The 27,480-nt window shown below is 41.8% G+C and overlaps 1 protein-coding gene across 1 annotated transcript in view; it reads right to left on the bottom strand.

Annotated features, from left to right (window-relative positions):
• Positions 1-7,274, bottom strand: part of LOC126361173 (uncharacterized) — a 698,690-nt gene extending 691,416 nt beyond the window's left edge. The window contains exon 1 of the mRNA XM_050007769.1: positions 7,222-7,274. Within this exon, the coding sequence (XP_049863726.1) occupies positions 7,222-7,267 (46 nt within the window). The 5' untranslated portion in view covers positions 7,268-7,274. The remainder of the gene's footprint in view (positions 1-7,221) is intronic.
• Between the last annotated feature and the right edge of the window lie 20,206 nt (positions 7,275-27,480).

Raw genomic sequence — 27,480 nt, forward strand, 5'->3', positions numbered from 1 at the left:
TGTAGACTGGCTATGGCAAGGAAAGCGTTTCTGAAGAAGAGAAATTTGTTAACATCGATTATAGATTTAAGTGTCAGAAAGTCATTTCTGAAAGTATTTGTATGGAGTGTAGCCATGTATGGAACTGAAACATGGACGATAAATAGTTTGGACAAGAAGAGAATAGAGGCTTTCGAAACGTGGTGCTACAGAAGAATGCTGAAGATTAGATGGGTAGATCACATAACTAATGCGGAAGTATTGAATCGGATTGGGGAGAAGAGAAGTTTGTGGCACAACTTGACCAGAAGAAGGGATCGGTTGGTAGGACATGTTCTGAGGCATCAAGTGATCACCAATTTAGTATTGGAGGGCAGCGTGGAGGGTAAAAATCGTAGAGGGAGACCAAGAGATGACTACACTAAGCAAATTCAGAAGGATGTAGGTTGCAGTAGGTACTGGGAGATGAAGAAGCTTGCACAGGATAGAGTAGCACGGAGAGCTGCATCAAACCAGTTTCAGGACTGAAGACCACAACAACAACAACATGTTACCATCTTAGGATCTTCAACTTTACAAGGCGTACAGTCTCCGCCATGACACAAATGTACGAGTAAGGATTGTGGAACACACTGGATATCGGAGATTGTACAAAGCGCAGATGACGGAGGTAGTGTGAATTGTAAAGTTGAAGATCCGGGGATGGTAACAAAGTCTTGCCGAATCCGCTCATCTGAATAAACTTTTACTGGCTATCTTGGCTATTCTGAGTTTTTCCGGAGTTCGTTATACTACACATCGCCCCCATTCTGGCAATAGCAGGAATATACACCACTTCTTAAACTTTACAGTGATGACCCGTATCTGTAGTGGGGCTCGAAATAGGGACGATACAGTAGTCGCCATCAAGGTCTAACACATACACCTAAGCCCGGAATGCTTACTAGAGATCTACAGTAGCAGAACCTACGCCTTCCGCCAGCGTACAAGTGTAAAGAAAATGATTTGACGAGCACCGCATCGCTGGCGTAATTGGCGTAACTGGCGCCCATGACAGTCTTCAGCTTTGGATCTCCCTCTCTACCTGCCCCTGTGAGGAGAGCTCCGCTATTTTTACTTAATGCTCGTCGCTTGTTAACATTTTGATTCATATATTGAGATCAACATGACTTTCATAGTGAAGTAAAAGGTACATACACAAACAGGTGAATTTTCCTAACACATAATTTGAAACACAAAGAAGTAGCTTGCAACATTGACGCGTTTCCTTTTTCATTGTTTCATTACCGGTCAGCGGGAAGCAGTAGCAAACAAAACAACAAACACAAAACGTGCTCTTTACACGTTGCTGGTTATATTACCTCACTCAGCATAACAGAAATAAGGATGGCGGTTATTAACGTGTCTGTCAATACCGCTCAAAAATAAGTGGTTCCTGAAATAGCCGATTTTCAGTTTTTCTACTACCTTTATTTCAAAAAAATAAACGTACACACAGAACAAAGATTGAAAAATTTCAAGACTCGGACAGACTTTTGCATTATACATTCCAAGATGCATAAGACAAAAATACCAAAGAATACGTAAATAAAAGAAAAATTAGCCGCCCAACGCTCAATACTTTTCTCGAAAAGTAGTGAGGGGTTGAGTGCAACAAACAATTCTCCAGTATTGTCCTACCGATTCTAATTTCCTTCCCTGGTCAAAAAACACAACACTATTTGAGCTTTACGAATACTCAGTGATAAACAGTGAAAGCTGATGTTAGAGAACTCGGTTTATCGTGTTCAGTTTGGCGTTTCCAAGGGTTACAAGAAGATAAAACCATATTACGTAGACACAGACAGCAGATCAACTACTTCATATTTTTAATGCAAACTATGAATGAATTGTTAAATTTTTAATTTATTACTGTTGCCATAACTTCCTTTTCTTTAATTATTTCACAGAAAGGACAGACAAAGAATAAGCTTTGGTGTAAAATTATAGCGTTCTTTTTCTTCAATTATTTCGAATGATAACCCATTTTTAGTCACGAACATATCTTTACTTTTTAATGGGAATTTGAATACAACTGATTTTTACTGTCAGAACCAAAACGCTCTTTCAAAAAATTCAAATCAAGAATTTAGGTAGTAGACAAAATATAGCATATATATATATAGGAACGGCTGAATGACAATATTTAATGTTTCAATAGTGAATTACTCCATTGACCAATATTTATAGTCCAGTCTGTTTATAAATATTCGTTCTATAATGTGCTGATTTGTAAGTTGACTCTATTCATCAGTATCATTAAAAGACGATACCAATCTTTCAGAAGCTACAGAACTTCCTACCCAACTCATTTCTTATAAAAGTTTTATTTAAAAACCAAAATTTTAGCTCCTCTGCTATGACAAATTGATATATCGATTTTATACCCGGTTATCAGTCAAGTATAAAAGTACGTTTTACAACCGAGTCCAAACAAATACCGAAAAATGCTGGTTATTCAGAACTAAAATACCGGTATCGGTTTTAAGCGGTCGGTTTTTCCCATTCCTAATAACAGAGTGGATCCGTCTTATCGGCAAAAAGAAAAACAAGCTTAGTGTACCTATGGAAGTTAAGTCTTGTGTAACAGTTGCGCAACACAGATCAGTCGGAATCTCCTCAAGATTACGTTTCATCCGTATCCACCGTCTTCTCGTCTTTGTGCCCTCCAACCTTCTTCTACTGCTTCTTCCTTCTTCTTCTGCCTGTTCCTACTTCGCCTTCGCTATACTCCTTTTGAATCTCCACAAGATTCCATTTCGTGCACACCTACCCTACTTTCCAGTTTGGTGTTCACCAATCTATTCCTTTCTTATTTTTCCTTTATCTCTCGTTTCTACCTCCCGTTTCACTTTTTTTCTTGCACATTCTTATTTCTCACACCTGTCACAAAACTGCGCCCTTACGGAAAGAATGGAAGCGCATGTCCTCGAGTGCTAAACACTGAGGTGAAAAAATATCGTGTGCGACTTTCGTGTGCCCGGCGTAGTGTAGCAACTCGACGTGCCATCGACTCAGTGGCTCTGAGCACTATGGAACTTAACATATGAGGTCACCAGTCCCCTAGAACTACTTAAACCTAACTAACCTAAGGACATCACACACATCCATGCCCGACGCAGGATTGGAACCTGCGACCGTAGCGGTCGCGCGGTTCCAGAGTGAAGCACCTAGAACCGCTCGGCCACAATGGCCGGCCGCCATCGACTCAACAAGTCGTTGGAAGCCCCTGCAGAAATACTGAGCTACATTACTTCTATAGCCGTCCATAACTGCGAAAATGTTGCACAATTTTGTGCACGTACTGACCTCTCGATTATGTCCCATAAGTGGGATTCATGTCGAGCAATCTGGGTGGCCACACATGTATGGCTCCAGATGGTCTCCACGTAGTAGAATATAAGCATTTTCTGTCAGTGATAGGTTCAGTTGGACCAGCTGAACCAGACCACACTATTATCTACAGCCCGTCTCAGTGGCCGAGGTCGCCAACGCACGCTTATGCAGTGGCGCTCGACCCAAGTGTAGATCGGTTCGAATTCTCGTGGTGAACTAATTTCACTGCTAGTATTTGGGTGGCAAGAAGAGAACAGGTAGTCCTGTAAGGTTCTTGGTCGCCAGACGTTGCCCCAATATCCTGGTTCAAATACCAAACCTCTCTGTTGTGTCTCATGAAGAGAGTGCATATGACACTGTTGATGGTGATCCGTTCGCCGGTTGGGGACGTAAGGCTTGGCGGCCCCCTTGATGCTATTCTCGAGGAGTGGGTTATGTGGTGGCACCGGGTTCCACCGTCTTCCTTCTTTCGTCGTCACCATCCAATACAAATATTACAACACACTCCACACGTCGGCCGGTGTGGCCGTGCGGTTCTAGGCGCTTCAGCCTGGAGCCACGTGACCGCTCCGGTCGCAGGTTCGAATCCTGCCTCGGGCTTCGATGTGTGTGATGTCCTTAGGTTAGTAAGGTTTAAGTAGTTCTAAGTTCTAGGGGACTGATGACCACAGATGTTAAGTCCCATAGTGCTCAGAGCCATTTGAACCATTTGAACACTCCACACACACACACACACACACACACACACACACACAATCATACATGTAGTATTACAATCATTATAGTGGAGCATATGGTAAACAAAAACATAGGGACCCACCACCATCTTGCACAGTGGTTTGATGACAACTTGCGTCCATGGCTTCGTGGGGTCTGCACGACATTCTAACGCTATCGTCAGCTCTTACCAACTGAAACCAAGACTCATCTAACCACGCCACGGTTTTCCAGTCGTCTATGGAGCAACTGATATGGTCACCAGCACAGGAGAAGCGCTGCAGGCAATGTCGGGCTGTTAACGAAGGTACTCTCGTCTGTTGCCATTGCCAAATTTCGCCGCACTGTCCAAAGGAATACGTTCGCCGTACATCCCAAACTGATTTCTGTGGTTATTTCACGCCGTGTTGTTTGTCTGTTAGCACTGAAAACTATTGGCAAACGCTGCTGCCCTCGGTCGTGAAGTGAAGGCAGTCGACCACTGCGTTGTCCGTAGTGAGAGGTAATGCCCAAAATTCGGTATTCTCGGAACACGCTTGACCCTGTGGATCTCTGATTAACGATTTCAGAAATGGAATGTCCCACGCGTCTAGCTGCGCGTTCAAAGCCTTTTAATTCCCGTCGGGCGACCATCATCACGTCAGAAACCTTTCCATTTGAATCATTTGAGTACAAATGATTGCTCCCTCAACGCACTGGCATTTCATAGCTTGTAAACACGATATCCGTATACGTGGATATCGTTATCCTGTGACTTTTGTCACCACAGTGTACAGTAGTTACGAGCTGTAGCGTCAGCGTGGAGCTGCCCAACAGTGTCCAGACTGACAAGGAGACGGCACGACCGTGGAGCCGGGGATTTGTCCGAGATTTTGTGTGGCGAAAGAGGACCCCTAACACCTCACGTGGTTAAAATATTAGGACGCACCACCCGGAAAATCCCGGGAAAAATCGATTCAAAGTTTCTTAGGTGCCTTGTGAGTATAAAATGTTAGTCCATTGCCGAGCCGCCGTCTGGCGTAGGTGTTTAGGGCTCGCATTCTTACGCCAGAGGTCTCGGGTTCGATTCCTCTTCTGGCACTTTTTTTTCATCTCTTTCATTTTCTTTTGTTATTCCAGCAATTATTCAGAAAGTTTTGCAAACCTACATTATCTTCAACAAATTAGTTACATTATTGAATAAAAATTATTTTCTTTTTGTTCAACAACAGAAATTCATGGCGGTGGGTTTTCCATTTTTAATTGTAAATTATATGAGGGGAAACATTGGGTTTTTAATCAGAATAACAAAGTCGCTTGGGAAACATTTAATTTTTATACATATAATAATTATAAACAAGAAGCGCAGTGGTAATTACCGTAAAAACAAACAAAGCAATAATTTTTTGCGTCATCTTGCGCAACATATAAATGCGGATATTTTTCAATCACAGGGCGTTTTTCAATAAATCTGTACAAAAACATGCCCCATTAACATTTACGAAAATGTTTTGAGTTTCTGATAGTTTTGAAGCAAACCAGGCATATTGAAGCATGTCTCGGAATATTGGCGACGATAATTGACGGTGAATTATAGAATGAATTTTTATACAATCTTCCCGGGAATTAATTTCACGATTCTTCTGTAGCAATGCACCGCAATTTTGCAAGCAACAGAAGAAAAAAAAAGTGCCGCAGGAGGAATAGTATCCAAGACCTCTGGCGTAAGCGTCCGAGCGCTAACCATGTAGGCCAGACGGCAGGTCGGCAATAAACTGACATTTTATACTCATAAAGCACCTAAGAAGGGAACCTCTACATCGCACCCCCCTCAGATTTAGTTATAAGTTGGCACAGTAGATAGGCCTTGAAAAACTGAACACAGATCAATCGAGAAAAGAGGAAGAAGTTGTGTGGAACTATGAAAAAAATAAGTAAAATATACAAACTGAGAAGGCCATGCGCAAGATAGGCAACATCAAGGATAATCTGAGCTCAGGAGCGCCGTGGTCCAGTTGTTAGCGTGATCAACTGCGGAACGAGAGGTCCTTGGTTCAAGTCTTCCCTCGAGCGAAAAGTTTACTTTCTTTATTTTCGCAAAGTTATGATGTGTCCGTTCGTTCATTGGCGTCTCTGTTCACTGCAATAAGTTCAGTGTCTGTGTTTTGCGACCGCACCGCAAAACCGTGCGATTAGTAGACGAAAGGACGTGCCTCTCCAATGGGAACCGAAAACATTTGATCGCAAGGTCATTGGCCAACCGATTCCTCCACAGGAAAAAACGTCTGAAATATTCTATGTGACACTGGTGACGGCATGTGCGTCACATGACAGGAATATGTTGTCCCACCTAACTTGCACACTTGGCGAATGGGTAAAAAGGTTCTTCTACCTTGCCCGATTTAGGTTGTCTTGTGGATGTGATAACCACTCCCAAAAAAGTGACGAAAACAAGAGTTTGTCACAGAAACTGCAACAAATGAATGCAACAGTTTCACAGTCGCACAGTTTACACTGTGTTGTGTCAAAACGTAAGTTTTTAACGTTTTGAAATTTTTCCGCGTGTAGACTATCAAATCCTGCATATGTCCGAGCAAATCTGAACATGTCCTGGAATTTTGGAGAGCGAAGTTGATTATGTCTGAGTGCCTGAACTTTGATAATTGTCTGAAAATAAAAAATTAAACTTTTTACTCGAGTGTAGACTTGAACCAAGGACCTCGCGTTCCCCAGGTGCTCACGCTAACCACGGGACCACGACGCTCCTGAACTCGTACTGTCTTCGATGTTGCCTGCCTTGGTTATGGGCTACTTACTTTTTTTTCATAGTTCCACACAACTTCTTGTTTTCTCGATTGATCTCTGTTCAGTCTTTCAAGGCCTATCCACTGTGCCAACTTATGACTAAATCTGAGAGGGGTACGACGGGGAGGTTCCCTTGTAAGAAACTTTGGATCGATTTTTCCCTGGATTTTCCGAGTACTGCGTCCTAATATTTTAACCACTTGAGGTGTTAGGGTTCCTCTTTCACCACACAAAATTTCGGACAAATCCCCGACCCCAAGGTCGTGCTGCCTCCTTGTGAGTGAGACGGCGACGTGCAGAAGCGGGTGACGGTAAGACGAGACGGCCGTAAGGCGAGGCTGGGCAGCGGAGCGCGCCGGTACTCACGTGTCCGGCGTCCGGACAGGCGGCGCTCCAGCAGCGACAGCAGCATGCCGCGCCGAGGTGCTGGGCCCACTGCGGTCGCGGCCGGCGCGCCGTCCCCTCGCCGGCCGCCTCTGCGCACGCGCCGCCGCAGCCTGCCCGCTCGCTCCGGCAGGTGCTCGCGGTCTCGGCCGCAGCACAGCTCCTAACCCGGCCGCACACCTGCTCCCACACTCGTCGCCGTGCCTACCACTTCGCGGCCGCCGCACGATACGTGTGGCCGAACAGCTCCGCCGTGGACGGCAAGCGGGGCTCTTGTTGATACGCCAGTGGCGTGTAAACAGCGAGCGCGTTACTGCTCCGGCAGCTGCTTAATCGATGTAACATGGGCCACTGTTTACCTCCGACGTGCCGTAGCGTACCAGCTGAATCAGCGCGCTCTGGCGCAATAACTTACTCTTCCGAACCAAAGCCAAGTCACGGCACTAAAATCGCATTCGTGACGATAGGTATTCAGATCTTCTTCCGACAATTTCGATGTGATCTTTTCCTGAATCTTTAAAAAGGATCCGGCCGATTTTCTTCCTCATCCGTCACCACTCAACTCATTTAAGCAACGGAATGTAACGTTTAAATATCCTCGGAGTAGTGAACCAACTTAAATGACTTAATAAAAACAAGTCTTGTGGTCCAGACTGTATACCAATTAGGTTTCTTTCCGAGTATGCTGATGCATTACCTCCATACTTAACAATCATACACAACCGTTCGCTCGAAGAAAGATCAGTACCCAAAGACTGAAAAGTCACACAGGTCACACCAATATTCAACAAAGTTAGTAGCAGTAATCCACTAAATTATAGGCCCATATCGTTAACGTCGATATGCAGCAGGATTTTAGTTGGTCTTCTGTATAACACAGCCGATAAATGAGTATGCTAAGGTCAAATGATACAGACTTTCCAAAATTTTAAAATGACCAAAAATGTGACGGGCTATTTTATTTGATGTTATATAAGCAACTCATAACTACATGATCAGTCATCGAAAGTATTTTTGGACAAATAGTTAAAAACTGCTAGCTAACAGCGTTACTGGATATTAACACATTCAAACGAAGTATCTATAATTAAGAGGCACCAAGTTACTCTTGATTACTAGTCGACCTGGATTTCCTACCTCATTGCCGTATTTTGTTTTTCTGTTTCTTTTCGTATATTACTAAATAATTCTTGTGCGTTTTCGACGTTATTAGAACATTGCACCTACGGAAACTGAAGGTAATTTGTGATGAATTAGTACCAACCAGATTCTTTTATAGGCATTAATTTTTCGAGATGACATTTCAAGATGCCTGCCATCCCATGTCCAAATGTTAACATTGTTTCTTTACTAAAGGCGTCCCAGAATTTTGCACTAAGTATTTAAAAAAACTACTGTAAAACTTTGTAAGTAAAGAAGCAGTGTTCACGACGCGTAAATAAATGTAAACGACCGAAGACAGGGTGAACATAAAAATCATGTACTCTCACAAGGGAACATCCCCATCGCATCCCCCTCAGATTTAGTTATAAGTTGGCACAGTGGATAGGCCTTGAAAAACTGAACAGAGATCAATCGAGAAAACAGGAAGAAGTTGTGTGGAACTATGAAAAAAATAAGCAAAATATACAACCTGAGTAGTCCATGCGCAAGGTAGGCAACATCAAGGATAGTGTAAGCTAAAGAAGCGCCGTGGTCCCGTGGTTGGCGTGAGCAGCTGCAGAACGAGAGGCCCTTGGTTCAAGTCTTCCCTCGAGTGAAATGTTTCTTTTCATTATTTTCGCAAAGTTATGATCCTATAAGGAACTTTCCGATTCCTTACAGTTCGGAAAATATTCATTGACCTTCTTATTGAAGTCACGAGCTATATTTGCTGGATTCATATTACACACGGAATACATCTCACGTATTCAATGCACTCTCGTCCAAAGTAGCGAACAGTCAACTGCCAGCCAGGGAGCCTCGTTAGCAGGAATACTCTCTCTTCCGTGCGCTGTAGTCGACCTGACGTCGTGAGTTTCGATGTTTGTTTATGTGTAGCGTCCCCATAGTACGGCGCAGTTACCTCGCATCGGACGGACGGACAGACAGATAATAATTGTCTGAAAATAAAAAATTAAACATTTTACTCGAGGTAACGCTAACCACGGGACCACGGCCCTTCTTGAGCTTACCCTATCCTTGATGTTACATATCTTGCTCATGGACTACTCAGTTTGTATATTTTGCTTATTTTTTTCATAGTTCAACACAACTTCTTCCTGTTCTCTCGATATCTGTGTATAGTTTTTCAAGGCCTATCCACTGTGCCAACTTATAACGAAATCTGAAGGGGGTGTGATGGGGAGGTACACTTGTCAGAAATGCCTGTTTGGAGGCACAGTTTGTTGGAGCCAAGCGTCGGAGAAGGGGTTCCATTCATATCAGTGCATTACCCAATAAACGTACTTCTAACTTTAGGCGCTAGGAGAGCTGCAATCGCGTCATGTCAAGACGCGTCCTGCGAGGTTAGATAAGTGCTAGTAAGTGCGTGAATCAGGCCCGCATGTCACCAAATGTTGCCAATGCTTGATGTAAGGTAATAAAAGAAGATACCGACTCATCCTGATTTAATAGTACCATTCGAAGAATGTTGCGATAACAGATAATAATACACTCTCGCTACAAAAGAGACTGCGCAGGGAAACTGAAGGAGGGGGAGGGGGGGGGGGGGGGAAGAAACTTAAAAGTAACTCTTGGTCCGTAGAAAGAGGCTTGCGTGAAGCTGACAATATTTTTCAGTCAAAGCCAGACGAATGATCTGCTCATATGTAAAGTCAGAAATGATACTGTTGTGATCATGAAATTATCGACGTTGGATGATGATAAGGAAATGTAGAAAAACTTGGCCAAAATTTTCACTTGGTGTCATGACTGGAAGCTCTCATTTGAAGTGGATAAATATGAGGCAATAATTATAACAAAGACAAAAATAGAGTTAGTATGTGATAAAGAAATTATTTATTTGTTTGATCTGACATGGTTAGAGCCATCTCTGACGTCATACCAGGGTTTCACACATACAAGACCCTTTTTACATCGTAGTTACTTAAGAAATAACTATTTTAATATGACACATAGTATTCTTATGATTTGAGGGTTCGTAGAGACAGTGTGAGAAAATAGTACTGACTATGAACTAATAAAGTTAATACTGGCAATATTTCTACTGTTGTTTCTGCTGCCACTAATGACAATGACAATAATAATAATAATAATAATAATTATTATTATTATTATTATTATTATTATTATTATTATTATTATTATTGTTGTTGTTGTTGTTGTTATAGAGGCAGATATAATGGCGAAAATTATGTCACACCATATAAGTATTCAAGGATAAATGTAAATGCCGTGTGACTAGGGCCTCCCGTGGGGTAGACCGTTCGCCGCCGGGTGCAAGTCTTTCGATCTGACACCACTTCGGTGACTTGCGCATCGAAGTATTCAAGGATAATACTAATAGTTTGGAGCAATATGAAACGTAAAACGAACTCGGGAAGCCGAATGTAACGCATGCCTCACATCTGCCAAACGCGGCGATGCACCTCACAGCGCTGTACAGAACATGCGACGAGCATTCGCCTCAACCAGATTGACAGGTCTGTAGTGGCAGATCACAGCAACAATGCTGAACAGACCCGAGTGCTGTGGTGCGCCAAGGGTTCTGGGATTCGGCTATCAACGGGGTGCTGGATAAGAGCACGCGACGAGCGTGTGAACTGGGACAGTGATTTTCAATTAAGCTCCACATGGTATGTAGCGTTAGCACAAACACGCCAGGAACGCTCTGATGTGGAATCGACGGAGCCAGGAGCCAGCGGGCGGAATTGTCAGCAGCTCCAGGATTCGACGCTACCCTCCACCCCACCCCGCAACCCCCTCTCTCTCCCACGCCACCCACTCGCTGCCGCCGACCGCGACATCTCTTCCGGAGGCGCACAGTTGACCGACCTATTGGGCCCTCGGAAGAGGAGTCATCGGTCCAATGGATATTATAGACGGAATCAGAGAAAAAAACACAAACAAAAATACTCTACATGTAAAATTTATTATAAAAATCTTTTGTTACATTTTCATACGAAAAATGAAAAAAGGTTACATTTTGCTGTTGTTTTGTGTTGTGCAATGGACAGGGTTCTACCTCCAGTGGAGGTTTGTCCCTCAACTGTAGGGTGAAGGGTTTCTTATCGGGGACACCATTTATTTACATAAAATAGGACATTTTTCACTTTTGAGAGCCTTTGGGCACAATTTATTGGTCCTTTAGGCCCTCATACCTGGTATTTCTGAAGAGATTTCTCTTATTCTTGAATTTAAAAACAAATACTAACTTTCTCGTATCATTAATCCTGATTTCTGAAATGATTCCAACTTAATCATAATTTAATATAGACATAGATACATTTACTTTGCGCCAGCGCGTTGATTGAACTATAGCTAGATCTTGGAATTGGTCGCGTTTATGCCTGAGCCTATCTTCCTTTTCGAGAGTTCTTCTTGTGGCCTTGATGATTTGCGTGCCGACTGTAAGCATGGCGAGTTCTACATGAATTTGTTCCGTACTAGTCCACCATGGAGAGTTTAAGTTAAGTTTGACACATCTGTTCTGTTCCATTTGTGTCCGCCTCCGTAGCGTAGCGGTAGCGTTACCGGCTACCACGCAGGGGGCCCGGGGTCGGTTCCCGGCAGGGGACTGGGTGTTGTGTGTCCTTCATCATAATTGACTCGCAAGTCGCCGAAGTGGTGTCAACTAAAAGGACTTGCCATACGGCGGCCGAACTCCCCCGAATACGTGAAGTTTAGAGTTTTGTCACATTTCCTTACTTGCGATTAGAGGATAAATTGCATGAATTGCTTGTGAAACTCGCAGTCGTTTTGGCGCAACGCAATCTGACTTCCAAAAATCCCTACGAAAGAATGTCCCTGATTAACATAAACCTATACGTTTCACAAATCACTCACCACATAAAAAATTTCGTTACTCAAGCTATTGCAATAAAGCGAGCGCCACTACTGCCAGCTAAATAAAAGATTCAAACTACTGAAGGCACTAACTACTGATAGGCATAGTTAGCAAAATGAAAGATTTTAATACAGAACAAACAATGTATTTACCTTAATAGTCATCAATTCTTACAAATTTCAAAACTCCGCCATCTCTCCCCCCCACGTCCACCACTGCTGGCGGCTCACCTCCAACTGCGCAACGCTACGCGCTGTTAGCATCCAGCTGCCGCTGCCCAACACTACAATGGCAGACAACAATGCAAACCAGCCACAGACTGCACACAGCACAGCCAGTGATTTTTCATACAGAGCGCTACGTGGCGTTACAAATAAGAAAACCTAAACAGCCTACTTACAGTTTGTCCTCAATAAGTTGTTTGAAAATCATCTTGTTGTCGATCGTTATTCCTAAGTACTTTGGTAGTCCATTCAATTTGTCTGCCGTGTAGTTCATCGTGGTCATGAAGTAAGGGGCGACGTCGAGTGAACATGATTGCTGTTGTTGTTTCCGGGTTGATCTTAACTCTATTTAGTGTAGCCCATTTTTCGGTGTTATTTACTTGTTACTATGGTATTAAGTCGTCGGTGAGTAGCCAGCAGTGCCGTGTCGCCTGCGAACTGTGCAGTAATGGAGTTTTCTGTGGTTGGTATGTCGTTTACGTAGACTTTTAAGAGTGTCGATGAGAGAACCGAGCCCTGTGGTATTTCTTCCTGTACTATTTTGACTTCGGATCGCTTTCCGTCAACTTGTGCAAAGCATCTTCTATTCTGTAGATAACTGTCCACGATCTTGATGTAGCTGTCCACGATCTTGATGTCCGTATCTTTTAAGTTTTGTAACCAGGTTGTCCTTCCACACTTTATCGTGTGCCTTTTCAACGTCCACGAAGACTGCAGCTGTATACCGAGATTAATTCATGTTTTTTTGTGATGTAGTCTGTGATTCTTCACACGAGTACTTGTAGTTCGGCAGATGGTGTTTCTTGGAAGGCAAATGTTTCTCTTCTTATTATACTCCCGTCCAGGAGTGGTTGTCTGATTCGTGGAAGTATCACTCGCTCCAAAATTTTTGACATGGTAGGGGGAGGCTTATAGGTCGGTAGTTTTCTGGCTTTTTTAGGTCTTTTCCTGGCTTAGGGATTGGAACGATTTTTGAAATCTTCCAAACTTCTGGGAAGTAGTGTTGTAACAGGCAGGCATTTAGGATTCTTATAAGATGGACTATGGGTTTTCTCGGTAGGTGTTGTATGTTGGTTATGAGGTCCGGTCCGGGAGCTGAGTTTGTACCAAGCCTGCTTATAATTCTTTTAACTTATGCTGGTGTGGTGAGTTCTGGTTGGTCGCGAGGCGCTGTTTCTCTTACGTTTAGAGCTACGGCCATAACATGTCTTTCGACCTGGGTGGCGTCTTGTTGTGGGTGTTCTTGTACCGCGATTTCGTTTTGTTTTTCGTACGTTGTAGCGAACAATTCCGCCTGGTATTAGACATCAAAAACTAGGTAGTTATGTTGTAGCAAAGCCGATTAGTGTGTTCTGGACCCTCAGACATTTTTTATTAATTTACAATCGTCCCTATTCCTAAGTTGATGTATGCTCCTTCAATCCTCCCAGCCTCCAACTCTCCACTCTAGTACGCGGCGGTGGATCTCTTTCGTCAGTCTGTTGACTTCTCTTCTATCTTGTGGGTTCTCAGTGCGAAGCGACCTGCGTCTCTCCGTATTTTTTAGGTATTTGAGGTCTTGGATAAGAGGTGGAAGAGTACGGAGGTTGGAATGCTGGAAGATAACCTTTGTGGATGCGAGTCTGTATGCTGTTTTAATTTTGTCAGTCAGTGTGCCCATCCTTCTTCTACGTTTTGGTGTGAGCTGAGGTCTAATGAGGGGCGGATGTTGTTGTTGAACCATCTTTGAAATTTTTCCCAGTCTATTGTCGCTTTGTGGCGCGGTTGAGGTGGTTCTATTGTGTTTCGTCGGCCGGTGTGGTCGAGCGGTTCTAGGCGCTACAGTCGGGAACCGCGCAACCGCTACGGTCACAGCTCCGATTCCTGCCTCGGACATGGATGTGTGATAAGTCCTTAGGTTAGTTAGGTTTAAGTAGGTCTAAGTTTTAGGGGGCTGATGACCTCAGATGTTAAGTTCCATAGTTCAATGTGATTAACTCAGGTGACTAATATGGTAAAATCTTGTTCTTCAGTTCGCCAAATTTCTCTTTTATACTGACATGCCCTCTTTTAGAGGCGTGTTTGGAATCATTTTCCTGCTGCAGAACAAGCCCACGACCAATACCTCTCTTGCCAAATGGAACTGCGTTGTTGCTTGGTATCCTGTGATACCTTTCCTCCTTCAATGTTCCATTAACTCCCACTACATCACCACAGACTTTATCAACCGTAAAGCATCCCCACGCCATAACAGCCTTCCAGCATGTTTCATCATTAGCGTCACATACTTACTCTTCAAACGTTGTCCACAAACTCGACGATCAAACGTTCGACGATGGCTTCCAAATATTCCAATCTTAGATTCGTCGTTGAATAACAACTTCGACCAGTGCTGCACGCTCCAGTTTTTATGTTGCTGTGCACACTGCACGCTGTTCAACTTAATTTGTTTGCGTAATAAAGGTTTTTTGGTTGTTATGTTCCCCTTTAAACCTTGTTGATGCTGGACGACGTTGCACTACTGAGACGGAGACTGGAGCTGCTCGCATACTATTTACCTCATAACGAATTTCAGGTGCAGTATGAGTCCTCTGGCGTTTATTATGAACACATATGAACTGATTTTCCCTGTATAATGTTACTCGGGGCTTTCAGATCACGAAGCACTTGCATTGGCACCAATTTGCTTAAGCCGCTAGAGTGTTTACACTACTGTAGACTGGGCTTCGCAACTGTTGTTGCTATGGTGCAACTAGTGTAGCCTTCTTGATGCACAGCTACAATTAAAGCACGTTTTTCAATTCCAGTCTCCTGTTTCCGTCCCATTATGAGGTAATACGGTATGAACCTGATCAGGTATACAAGCGCACTGTTAGATGCACAAAATGTACTGCAAACTAATGCGAACTAATTGTTACGCAGACAACTGAAGGAATGAGGTTATTTGAATGGTATCGTCTGAGGTGAAGGCACGTCAGCGTTGTTGTGGGTCCTCGTCGTGTCCCTCTACGCGAGGAACGAGTCAGACGGACAACACAGGCTCTTAGTCTTTATATGTTCATACTTGCTATTATCAAAATGCGAGCGGTTCTAGGCGTTACAGTCCGGAACCGCTCCACCGCTACGGTAGCAGGTTCGAATACCGCCTCAGGCATGGACGTGTGTGATGTCCTTAGGTTAGTTAGGTTTAAGTAGTTCTAAGTTCTAGGGGACTGATGACCACAGCAGTTGAGTCCCATAGTGCACAGAGCCATTTTTTTTTATCAAAATGGGGATATGATAAAATATTCGAAATGAAATACTTGGATTAGCCACAAATCCATAGTTGTGATATGTGATCGAAAACTTTTGACCGGTAGTATTCAAATGTTCAAATTTGTGTGAATTCTTAAGGGACCAAACTGCTGAGGCCATCGGTCCCTAGTCTTACAAACTACCTAAACTAACTTATGCTAAGAACAACACACGCACGCCCATGCCCGAGGGAGGACTCGAACCTCCGGTGGGAGAAGCCGCGTATTCCGTGACATGGCGCCTCAAACCGTGCGACCATTTCGCGCGGCTGACCGGTAATGGATTCACCTTGTCTGGAAGTGTAAAAGGTTTATGATCCTGTGCAGACAAACCTAATTCGTGATGCTTTTATTGAATTACATACGGCCCAGTTGTTTTACATTCCGAACCCGACACGCGTTGCCTGTAATCATCGATGGTTAACCTATCAATATAATACGGTTTTATACCCTGTGCTCTGTGCATTATGCGCCCAAACTCGGTCTCGAGTGTAGACATTTTTGCTCATAGGTTCACGATTCAGTTCGTCGGTCAGTACTCCAACCGGTCTTTTACTCACCACTGGAAAATTGTATCTGTCACTTAGAGGGAAACGCAAGGTACCAGACCTTGTATAGACATCATTCCTCATATCGCCGTAAATATTTGGAGTTGTATTGTGGTAGTATTGTGGTAGATCAAGTTATCGGTGTCTGCGTGGCACAATTTTATATTATTTGATAGAAACTTGTTTACATAATACTGTGTAATACTGTATATCCAAAGAGGATACGAAGGATGTTCGAAATATTCAAAACGACCATTCCTACTGAAACGTAGCACGATACAAGGGCAAGTCGGAATGTAAATCCTGAATACTTTGAGCATATTCAAGATCCACTTCTAAAATGTGGCCATGCCGGAATTGTCTGATACGCCTTCCGCATCGGAAGTACCAATACTCTTTCAAGAAACCTACACAAATTTGGACAGATCCACTTCTAAAATATACTCTATGTCGTAATTGTCTCGTACGTCTTTCATGTCAAACGTTTCTACACTCTCCGAAATAACCCATACAAAGTTCGGCACTAGAAGATACTGAAACATCGTCGATCTATAAAGACTACTCACATCAAGACATACAATGTAAGATTCGTCGATTTTGTCATCATAACTGCTCACGAATCGGTTGATGACAACTGCATGTCTGCAATACTGCATCTGATGCCTTTTTCAACAAACTGTAATTGTTCAGTATCGGTTATAAGCTGTAAATCCGCTTTAGTAATTTTCAGCAGAGCATCCCACGCTAAGCTTAAGTCGTTTTTTTTTTCGAAAATACTGCATATCTTTGAACTTGAGGCCATTTTTACGCAATTCAAATGATTGACTGGCTCATTTTAATGCTGGCCTTTAATTGTTTTGAGAGGGGATGAGGAAGATGGATGGGGAAGTGGGAGGGCGTGGTCTGTCACGTGATGATGATCTTGTCATTAAGAACAGTAGGGGACAACTACCAATTTGGATTATGACGTCATTGCCCCTGCTTGTAGACCACATTTAAGTGTAAGTTGGCCTGATGCCCTATAGCTTTAGTGGACTAGAGTGTTGGTCCACAACCGGTAATAACGAAACTGATTTATATACGGGAAACTTAAAATGTTGTTCTATTGTAATTTCAGATTTTCTATATTTTATTGACACGTGGGACCAAATCGAGGAGCAAATCTCCAAGGCCAAGGAACGTGTCAGTACATGAAATTACAACAAAAAACTAATAACAGATAAAAATAAAATGTTTGTGAACCCAAAAAAAGTCTGTCCATAAGTTTAAGTAAACGCAGTCAACAATACAACAAGAACCAGCTTAATTTTTCAAGGAACTCCTCGACAGATCAGAAGGAGTAACCCATGAGGAAACTCTTCAGTTTCGATTTGAAACCGCGTGGATTACTGCTAAGATTTTTAATTCGAGTGGTAGCTTATTGAAAATGGATGCAGCAGTATACTGCACACCTTTCTGCACGAGAGTTAACGAAGTCCGATGCAAATGCAGGTTTGATTTCTGCCGAGTGTTAACTGAGTGAAAGTTTTAATTATTTTTGGGAATAAGCTAATATTGTTAACAAGAAATGACAGTAATGAATACACATGTATTCAGAGGCCAATGTCAGAACACTCAGATTCGTGAACAGGGGTCGACAAGAGGTTCGTGAACTTACACTACTTATTGCCCGAACCGCCCGTTTCTGAGCCAAAAATATCCTTTTAGAATGGGAAGAGCTACCCCAAAATATAATACCATACGACGAGTGTTGAACGATCACTCACTTCAGATACATTTCCAATAGTAAAAATTGCAGCATTAAGTCTTTGAACAAGACCCTGAACGTTGGCTTACCACTACTGTTTACTATCTATCTGAACACCTAGAAATTTGAACTGTTCAGTTTCACTAATCACACGTCCATTCTGTGAAACTAAAACGTCAGGTTTTGTTGAATTGTTTGTTAGAAACTCTAAAAGCTGAATCTTAGTGTGATTCAGCGTTGGGTTATTTTCTACAAGCCATGAACTTACATCATGACCTGCACTATTTGAAACTGAGCCAATGTTGCACACAACATCCTTTCCTACCAAGCTTGTATCATCAGCAGACAGAAACATTTTAGAGTTACCCGTGATACTAGAAGGCATATCATTTATATAAATAAGGAACAGGAGTGGCCCCAAAACCGATCCCTGGGGCACCCCCAACTTGACTGTACCCCACTCAGATCCTACATCACAGCCATTCTCAACATTGTCAATAATGACCTTTTGCTGTCAGGTGCTAAAGTTAGATGTGAACCAATTGTGAGCTACTCCCCATATTCCATAATTGTCGAACTTTTGGAACAATATTTTGTGACCAACACAATCAAATGCCTTGGTTAAATAAAAAAAATGTGCCAAGTGTTCGAAACCTTTTGTTTAACCCATCCAGTACCTCACAGAGAAAAGAGAACATAGCATTTTCAGTTGTTAAACGACTTCTATAGCCAAACTTTACAGTTAATAGCAAATTGTATGATGTAAAATGATCAATTATCCTTACATACACAGCCTTTTCAATAGCTTTAGCAAGCACTGATGGCATAGAAATAGGTCTATAACTGTCTACATTATCCCTTTCCCACTCTTTATAAAGTGGCTTTACTACTGAGTAGTTAAATCGTTCAGCAAACTGACCATTCCTAAAGGAAAAAATACAAATATGGTTAAAAACAGAGCTAACAGGTTCAGCACAGTACTTCAATATTCTGCTGGGCACTCCATCATGTCCATGAGAGTCCTTAGTCTTTAGTGATTTAATTATCGACTCAATCTCCCCTAGTCTGTATCACAGAGGAGTATTTCAGACATCAGTCTCTGAAAGGCATTTGCCAAGAAAGTTATATGCTTCCCCGTAGAAACTAAATTTTTATTTAAGTCTCCAGCAATGATCAAAACATGACTGTTAAATACTGTACATATATCTGATTTATCAGTAACAGAATTTTTTTTACTACGAACTGACTTCATATCGTCGACCTTGTGATTCTGACCAGACACATCCTTCTCAACAGACCATATGGTTTTAATTTTATCTTGTGAATTAGCTATTCTATTTGCATACCACACACTCTTTGCCTCCTATCTTTACCAGGTCACCACCTACATCATATTCCCCGTCCCTATCAAGACTAATCTCTGCTCCACTCACTATCTCTACCTGATTCACCTTCGTAAAATTCCTACGTAACTCCCCTATGCTTTCAATCACCTGAGCCAACCCTGCACTAGGCTTCACAATGCTGGCGACCTGGTACAACTGCTGGCCCACACCTTTACCGTGCGAACTACCTAGCAGCAGAATCTTCTTCTTTCTGTTAGACTTTGCGACTAATGTAGGCCCCGTGACAGCTCAGGACTGTTGCACGTTCCCTACATCTACAGCTACAAGAGGCTCCTCTCCACTCAACTCTGACAGTTGGCTTAATGTAGTGCATATACGCAAACTATAACTGTCTGGATACCTCCTCCTCCTAGCTGCGTTCTTGCCAACTGCCAGTTCCCATTCCACATCGCCCTTCACCCTCCTGATTCTACCTAGTTCCTCCTTTGCGCGTTGTAACTGCACCTGAAGGGCCAGATCTTACGTTCCTGCTCCTCTATCAACTTATTTCTACTACAGATTCTGCATTCCCAGGAGAGGATCTCGCTAGAATGCCCTCTGGCTTCCCCACTGCATTCCCCCCAGTTAAAACATTTCGAAGAAATTCCACACCGTAACTCACTACTCACAAACCTGCGACAGAGCCCACACTTCTCACTCATGGTACAATTTTACAGTTACTGAAAAAAAAAACTATATATCTATGTTACCGAAGTTAAGTTACACCAGGAGAACTATTTATAGAACTAACAATAGCCGTCTGGAAATTCTCTGTCGACTAAGAAAGCAACTACTTGTATTAATACTACTGTTGTTGTTGTGGTCTTCAGTCCTGAGACTGATTTGATGCAGCTCTCCAAACTACTCTATCCTGTGCAAGTTTCTTGATCTCCCAGTACCTACTGCAACCTACATCCTTCTGAATCTACTTAGTGTATTCATCTCTTGGTCTCCGTCTACGATTTTTACCTTCCACGCTACCTTCCAATACTAAATTTGTAATCCCTTGATGCTCAGAAAATGTTCTACCAACCGGTCCCTTCTTCTCGTCAAGTTGTGCCACAAACTCCTCTTCTCCGCAATTCTATTCAATACCTCCTCATTAGTTATGTGATCTACCCATCTAATATTCAGCATTCTTCTGTAGCAACACATTTCAAAAGCTTCTATTCTCTTCCTGTCCAAACTATTTATCGTCCGTGTTTCGCTTCCATACATGGCTACACTTCTTACGAATACTTTTAGAAACGACTTCCTGACACTTAAATCTATACTCGATGTTTCTCTTCTTCAGAAACGCTTTCCTTGCCATTGCCAGTCTACATTTTATATCTTCGCTACTTCGACCATCATCAGTTATTTGGCTCCCCAAATAGCAAAACTCCTTTACTACTTTAAGTGTCTCATTTCCTAATCTAATTCCCTCAGCATCGCCCGACTTAATTCGACTACATTCCATTATCCTCGTTTTCCTTTTGTTGATGTTCATTTTATACCCTCCTTTGAAGACACTGTCCAATCCGTTCAACTGCTCTTCCACGTCTTTTGCTGTCTCTGACAGAATTACAATGTGTACATCTACATCTACATCCATACTCCGCAAGCCACCTGACGGTGTGTGGCGGAGGGTACCCTGAGTACCTCTATCGGTTCTCCCTTCTATTCCAGTCTCGTATTGTTCGTGGAAAGAAGGATTGTCGGTATGCTTCTGTGTGGGCTCTAATCTCTCTGATTTTATCCTCATGGTCTCTTCGCGAGATACACGTAGGAGGGAGCAATATACTGCTTTACTCTTCGGTGAAGATATGTTGTCGAATCTTTAACAAAAGCCCGTACCGAGCTACTGAGCGTCTCTCCTGCAGAGTCTTCCACTGGAGTTTATCTATCATCTCCGTAACGCTTTCGCGATTACTAAATGATCCTGTAACGAAGCGCGCTGCTCTCCGTAGGATCTTCTCTATCTCTTCTATCAACCCTATCTGGTACGGATCCCACACTGTTGAGCAGTATTCAAGCAGTGGGCGAACAAGCGTACTGTAACCTACTTCATTTGTTTTCCGATTGCATTTCCTTAGGATTCTTCCAATGAATCTCAGTCTGGCATCTGCTTTACCGACGATCAACTTTATATGATCATTCTATTTTAAATCACTCCTAATGCGTACTCCCAGATAATTTATGGAATTAACTGCTTCCAGTTGCTGATCTGCTATTTTGTAGCTAGATAACAAGGGATCTATCTTTCTATGTATTCGCAGCACATTACACTTGTCTACATTGAGATTCAATTGTCATTCCCTGCACCATGCGTCAATTCGCTGCAGATCCTCCTGCATTTCAGTACAATTTTTCATTGTTGCAACCTCTCGATACACCAATGCATCATCTGCAGAAAGTCTCAGTGAACTTCCGATGTCATCCACCAGAATTAGAGAAAGTTTTTGACAATGTTGACTGGAATACTCTCTTTCAAATTCTAAAGATGGCAAGGGTAAAATACAGGGAGCGAAAGGCTATTTACAATTTGTACAGAAACCAGATAGCAGTTATAAGAGTCGAGGGGCATAAAAGGGAAACCTCAAAGTTTTTATTTCTTCTCCATGGATTTTAATACCTACTCCGAATTTTTCTTTTGTTTCCTTTACTGCTTGCTGAATATACAGATTGAATAACATTGGGGAGAGGCTACAACCCTGTCTCACTCCCTTCCCAACCAATGCTTCCCTTTCATGCCCCTCGACTCTTATAACTGCCATCTGGTTTCTGTACAAATCTAAATAGCCTTTCGCTCCCTGTATTTTACCCTTGCCACCTTTAGAATTTGAAAGAGAGTATTCCAGTCAACATCGTCAAAAACTTTCTCTAAGTCTACAAATGCTAGAAACGTAGGTTTGCCTTTCCTTAATCTTTCTTTTAAGATAAGTCGTAAGGTCAGTGCATAACAGATAATACCAATACTAACAAAACTTCACAAAATTACTATCTAAGCGGTCACTGGAACACTCAACAAAGTTAAAACACTGAATGAAAATGCTACTGAAATATTTCACTAGAAACAATAAGAAACTTCAACTGAAAACTAAAGCACGAAATTTACTAAACAACTTCAACTCACAGAAAGCTCTACAAAACACAGCGATCGAACGTTTCCAAAAGTTTATTAAATCGTTATTTCGCCACAAACAGCGCGACACACCGCTGAAAACTATAAATGAATTATATTTAATATTTCATTGGTAAGTCATTGACTGCTTAGTCCTGGGATGTTTTATCTTCGAATTTACGGGTCATATGCAAAGAAGCAGGCCACCAGAAAATATTAAACTGTTCATTATTTCATTACTTGCTTTTTAATCTGTTGTAAATAGCGTAACGAAAGATCAACTTAAATACCAGTCAAACGAATGTTTCAGGCAAACGTACTTCGCTGTTCATTTCTTTATGAAGCGTCGCTATTTTGAGCTTCTTCGGATACGACTCTTTTTTTTTTTTTGTATTTTCGATGTAGATTTATGTTGAGGGAAATTTTGCGGGAAAGATAGTGACTTTTTGGTACCTTTGAAATAGCAGCATAGTGTAACTGGGTGAACAAGCTTCGCGCATTACAAGCGAGCATCATCAAATATTTACTTCTTGGTACTGATGATGGCCCCGACTGATGCTTCAAACCTCTGACGCGTTTCCAGCAGGCCAAATGAGTGACACCAGTCAAATAAATCAAATGCAGTAATCCGCGACCTATCGCAGTTTATCAGTTAATTAATTGCAAAGGCCGCTTTTTGCCGTTTCCGCGCGGGATTAGCCGAGCGGTCGCGGCGCTACAGTCATGAACTGTGCGGCTGGTCCCTAGGGAGGTTCGAGTCCTCCCTCGGGTATTGGTGTGTGTGTGTTTGTCCTTAGGATAATTTAGGTTACGTAGTGTGTAAGCTTAGGGACTGATGACCTTAACAGTTAAGTCCCAAAAGATTTCACACATATTTGAACTTTTTTTTTACCGTTTGCCAAGTTGAATAATTATGTTAGTAGCACTAATTTTAGTACAAGCGAGAGTTTTTATACGCACACATAACTGCAGGCTTCAGATTAACAACAAACAAAAAAAGACACTAACAACACAAAAGAACACGTGGATGAAAAATAATGCTCTTTATTTAAATCAGTTTAAATGTTGCGTAGTGCACAACATCGTAGAATAGGGTCTTATTTCTGTTATTCACTGAAATAAAACTTTTAATAAACAGTTAATATTTTAAAATTACGGTAAATTACGCTACAAATTTAAACAAACATTGAAGTAGTTGTTACGAAATTGAAACTTTTAACAATAATTTCTTTCTGAAGTAAGATAAAACAACACCCTACGTTTAGAAAGCCTCACATTTGTCAGGCTAGAAGGACGCATCGTTCTGCATGCTGATCTGCTCTCTTCATTCAGTGACACTTTTGTAATGTGAAAGACACATTACGTTTTTTGGCAACTGGTGATAATGTTTGAATATTTCTCTTGCTTTTGTTCTCCTCCCTAATCACTTTCCTTTTCTTCAATTTCTGCAATTTATTCCTATGATGGTGTTTCGTGTTTTAGCACCGGAACTCTACTTCAGATATTCGTTGAAGAAATAACATCATTTGTCTTATTTGCCATTTCTCTTCAAATGCAGCACTTTTATATTAAATGTTGATTCATCAGTGGCGAGGAAAAGGAAATGTATTATCTCGGTTTCCAACGCGCCCTAAGCTTAGTAAAACAAAGAAATGATGCAACAGTTATTGAAGATCTCAAATTAAATTGTGCACTGATGTGAATCAGAAAACTGCAAAATTACAGCACATGAATCAAAGGTGATTAATACATCAACAGCACCAGTCTACAACTGACAGATGAAGACCCTGCTAAAGCTGAGTGCTTGTTATAGATCAGACGATCACGCATTATGAAAATGTAGAAGGGTTACCTGTCTTCAAAAAAATACTTGAAAATAGTAAGTTCGCACAGAGTTAAGGAATATTTTTGAGATCAGCCCACAGTAACTTGAAAGAAATTGTGCTACTAAGGCACTACCCTGAGAAACGTGCTGTAAATACTGTATCAGTGAAAGTGGACATTTGTTGTGTTTGATAAGCACTCAAGCACTGTAGCAGACAGTCAGATTTTGTGAGTATATGTAATAAATTAATTTCGTAATTAATTTTTGTTTTGTGTGTATGTGTGTGGGTGTGTGTCTATTGTCACGTAATGTGTCCTATAATTGTAATTTATACCGTAACTGCAAATTGTAAATATGCATTGACATGTCCAGTTCACACTAAACAGCGATAAAACGACGAATTAATGAATAAATAAATGCTTCTAGCTTGCTAGAATAACTTATAAGATGTAACTGGGATTGAATCCGGAGAAATTTTTTCCATTTATTTAAAGTAACTGTCGGCCTGGTTCACCATTTATTCCACTGGTACATGCATGTAAATTGTTTGAAATCATCTAAATACACAGTAGCAGATTTATTCACTACCCACAGATTGGTGATGAAAATATTCTACAAACTTGTGGATACTAGTGTGATGCAATAAGGCCGTAACTCTTCACAAAACGTCCACTTCGATAACTGGACGATCCCACTTAACAAACCAGCAGGTACTCTCTCTTTGAACCAAGAGGTATTCAGTGCTGTTTGTCGTAAACAAGAGCACTGACTGAAGAGGAGATAGAGGAAATTACACCGTCCCTCTGAGCATCCATCATCTCGCTGCGCTACAGAGGACCGGCACACCGACTGCACGCTGACACAGATTGCACGCGGACAGCCGCGCCCTCGCTTGTAGACGTGCAAAGCCTCATATCCCACAGCAAGGGGCTAAGTGGCTGTTTTTAGTTAATATTAGACAAAAACCAAGTACGCTATTTTAGGAAAATCTTTGGGTGTGTATCTCAAATAAGCGTTTATGTGTTAGAAAATTTGACCAGAAGAACAACTAATTTATCCTTTAACATAGTCTTACAAAACAAAACAAACAGAAAATGGATTTTTTACGGGACAAATGGAACTAACAAAAGAAACTGTCTACTTTGTCAAGCAGTAAAGAAAATGTACACAATGCAACAGTCCTAAATATTTGCACAATTTCCAGTACCATACGCTCTTAAGGTTCAGAGTAAGATACACAGGTAGGAAGCAACAGACTCATCTCACAGAGAGTTTCACATTTAGATTGTGATAATTTATTTAAGAATAGAAAGGAATAATAATCATAATTTATTTAAGAACAGTGAGTGTTGAAGTGAAATGTTTATATTAATCTCTCTGCTGTGTACTGTATCTATGTCTTTGGTTAGTGTCATGAAATAAAATACATTTGTCTTGTTATAGCAACTACGTCGTGCGTATGCTTTATGTTGTACACTTTAGTTCTTTCTTGAAGTTTCTGCAATAGGTTATGGACCCGGTACACGATTCAAGGAAGGAATTGGGTATTGCAATTTTATATTTCCTGACACCAGAAATGCGTTAGCGTGTGTTGTGTGCTACGCGCGGTTGGTATTGTATATATGCGAACAATTGCTGCACGTTTCTCTTGTGGAATTTTTGCGGTTGTAAATCTGAACTGTTTTACGGGATTGCAATGGACTTTCATGGTATAGAGAAGCTGTGTGGGGCTGAAAATTGGACTATTTGGATGTTCGAGGTACGAAATTTATTACGTGCGCCAGACGGCGCATACGAAGTGTGTATTGGCGCAGGAAAACCGGTGGTTTTGCCAGCGGATGCAACATCGGCACAAATAGATGAGTTTAATGGTGCGCTAAAAACATGGGGCAAAGCTGATCGAGTCAGATTATTGTTAAACTGTAGAAGCAAAAGTCATGGCGTTGTTAGTTGCATCTGAGACAAGCTACGTGCCGTGTTTGAACAGAAAACAAAGCAAGCTGCACATTCTGTTCAGTGAGAATTTTTCAATTTTTACATGAGTTCAGGCGATGACAAGGTGACACATCTCGCTCGTTTTGAAAACTTGGTTCTTCGAATGGAGCAACTCAGTCAGTGTGCAACGTGATGAATTATCGTTACTGGTGCGCCTACCTGACACTCTACATGACAGCTATGAAAGTCTGCGACAGTCGTGGTAGACAAGATCTGAAGATCAACAAACACTAAATCATTTATTGGACTGTTAACTTCTGAGAGTCGTCGTGCTTGTCGGAGGGAGAAACGAGACAGCATAGCTGCACTTTTCGATACCAAAGCAAACATTAGAAATGCAGACGGCACCACTCTGAGGAATGTTACTTCGTCAAACAAATACGAAAAGTCTACAAACAAAAATAAGCTCAAATGTTTCGGTTGTGGTGGATATCAAAAAAATATGTCCAAATGTGAAACGCAAACAAAAAACTGCCCACAACCAAAATAAAAGTGATTTGCCTGACCCGGCTTTCCACTGGTGAAGTAGCAGGTGCATAATTGGACGTGGACTCGTGGATCGCTGATTGTGGAGCGACGAATCAAATGACTACGAAAATTGAGTGGTATACATCATTTACTAAGTTTGCAGCACCACTACAGATATGCATGGGCAATGATTCGACTATGGCCGCACTAGGAAAAGGGACTATTTATTTTGAAGCTTTTGTCGATGGAAAATGGAAGGTTGTGCCATATGGATAATGTTTTGCATACTCCAGAAGGGCGAAGAAATCTCTTTTCTGTATCATCTGCTATGTACAAGGGATTAGACTTTTATTCAACGAAAGACAAATGTGAGTTCCGAAACAATGGTGTTGTAAAAACTTGTGGCATACGTAGTGGCAACTTATTGAAGATGTTGATTCGAGTGACAAAACAAATTCAGCCTTGTGATCCTGAGTTAAATCTTGCGTCAAAGGACTCTCTGCAAATTTGGCATGAACGCCCGGGTCATCAAAACAAGCGTCATGGCCAACAATTCTTGAAGCAACGTGGTGTTGAAGTTGAAGAATTTGGCGAAGAATTTTGTGAGGCATATGTTGACGGGAAGCAGCATCGCAGCAGTTTTCAGTTACGACAGCAGAGTGCCAC

Source organism: Schistocerca gregaria, chromosome 1 (assembly GCF_023897955.1).
Source record: "Schistocerca gregaria isolate iqSchGreg1 chromosome 1, iqSchGreg1.2, whole genome shotgun sequence".
In the NCBI taxonomy this organism is placed as follows: Eukaryota; Metazoa; Arthropoda; class Insecta; order Orthoptera; family Acrididae; genus Schistocerca; species Schistocerca gregaria.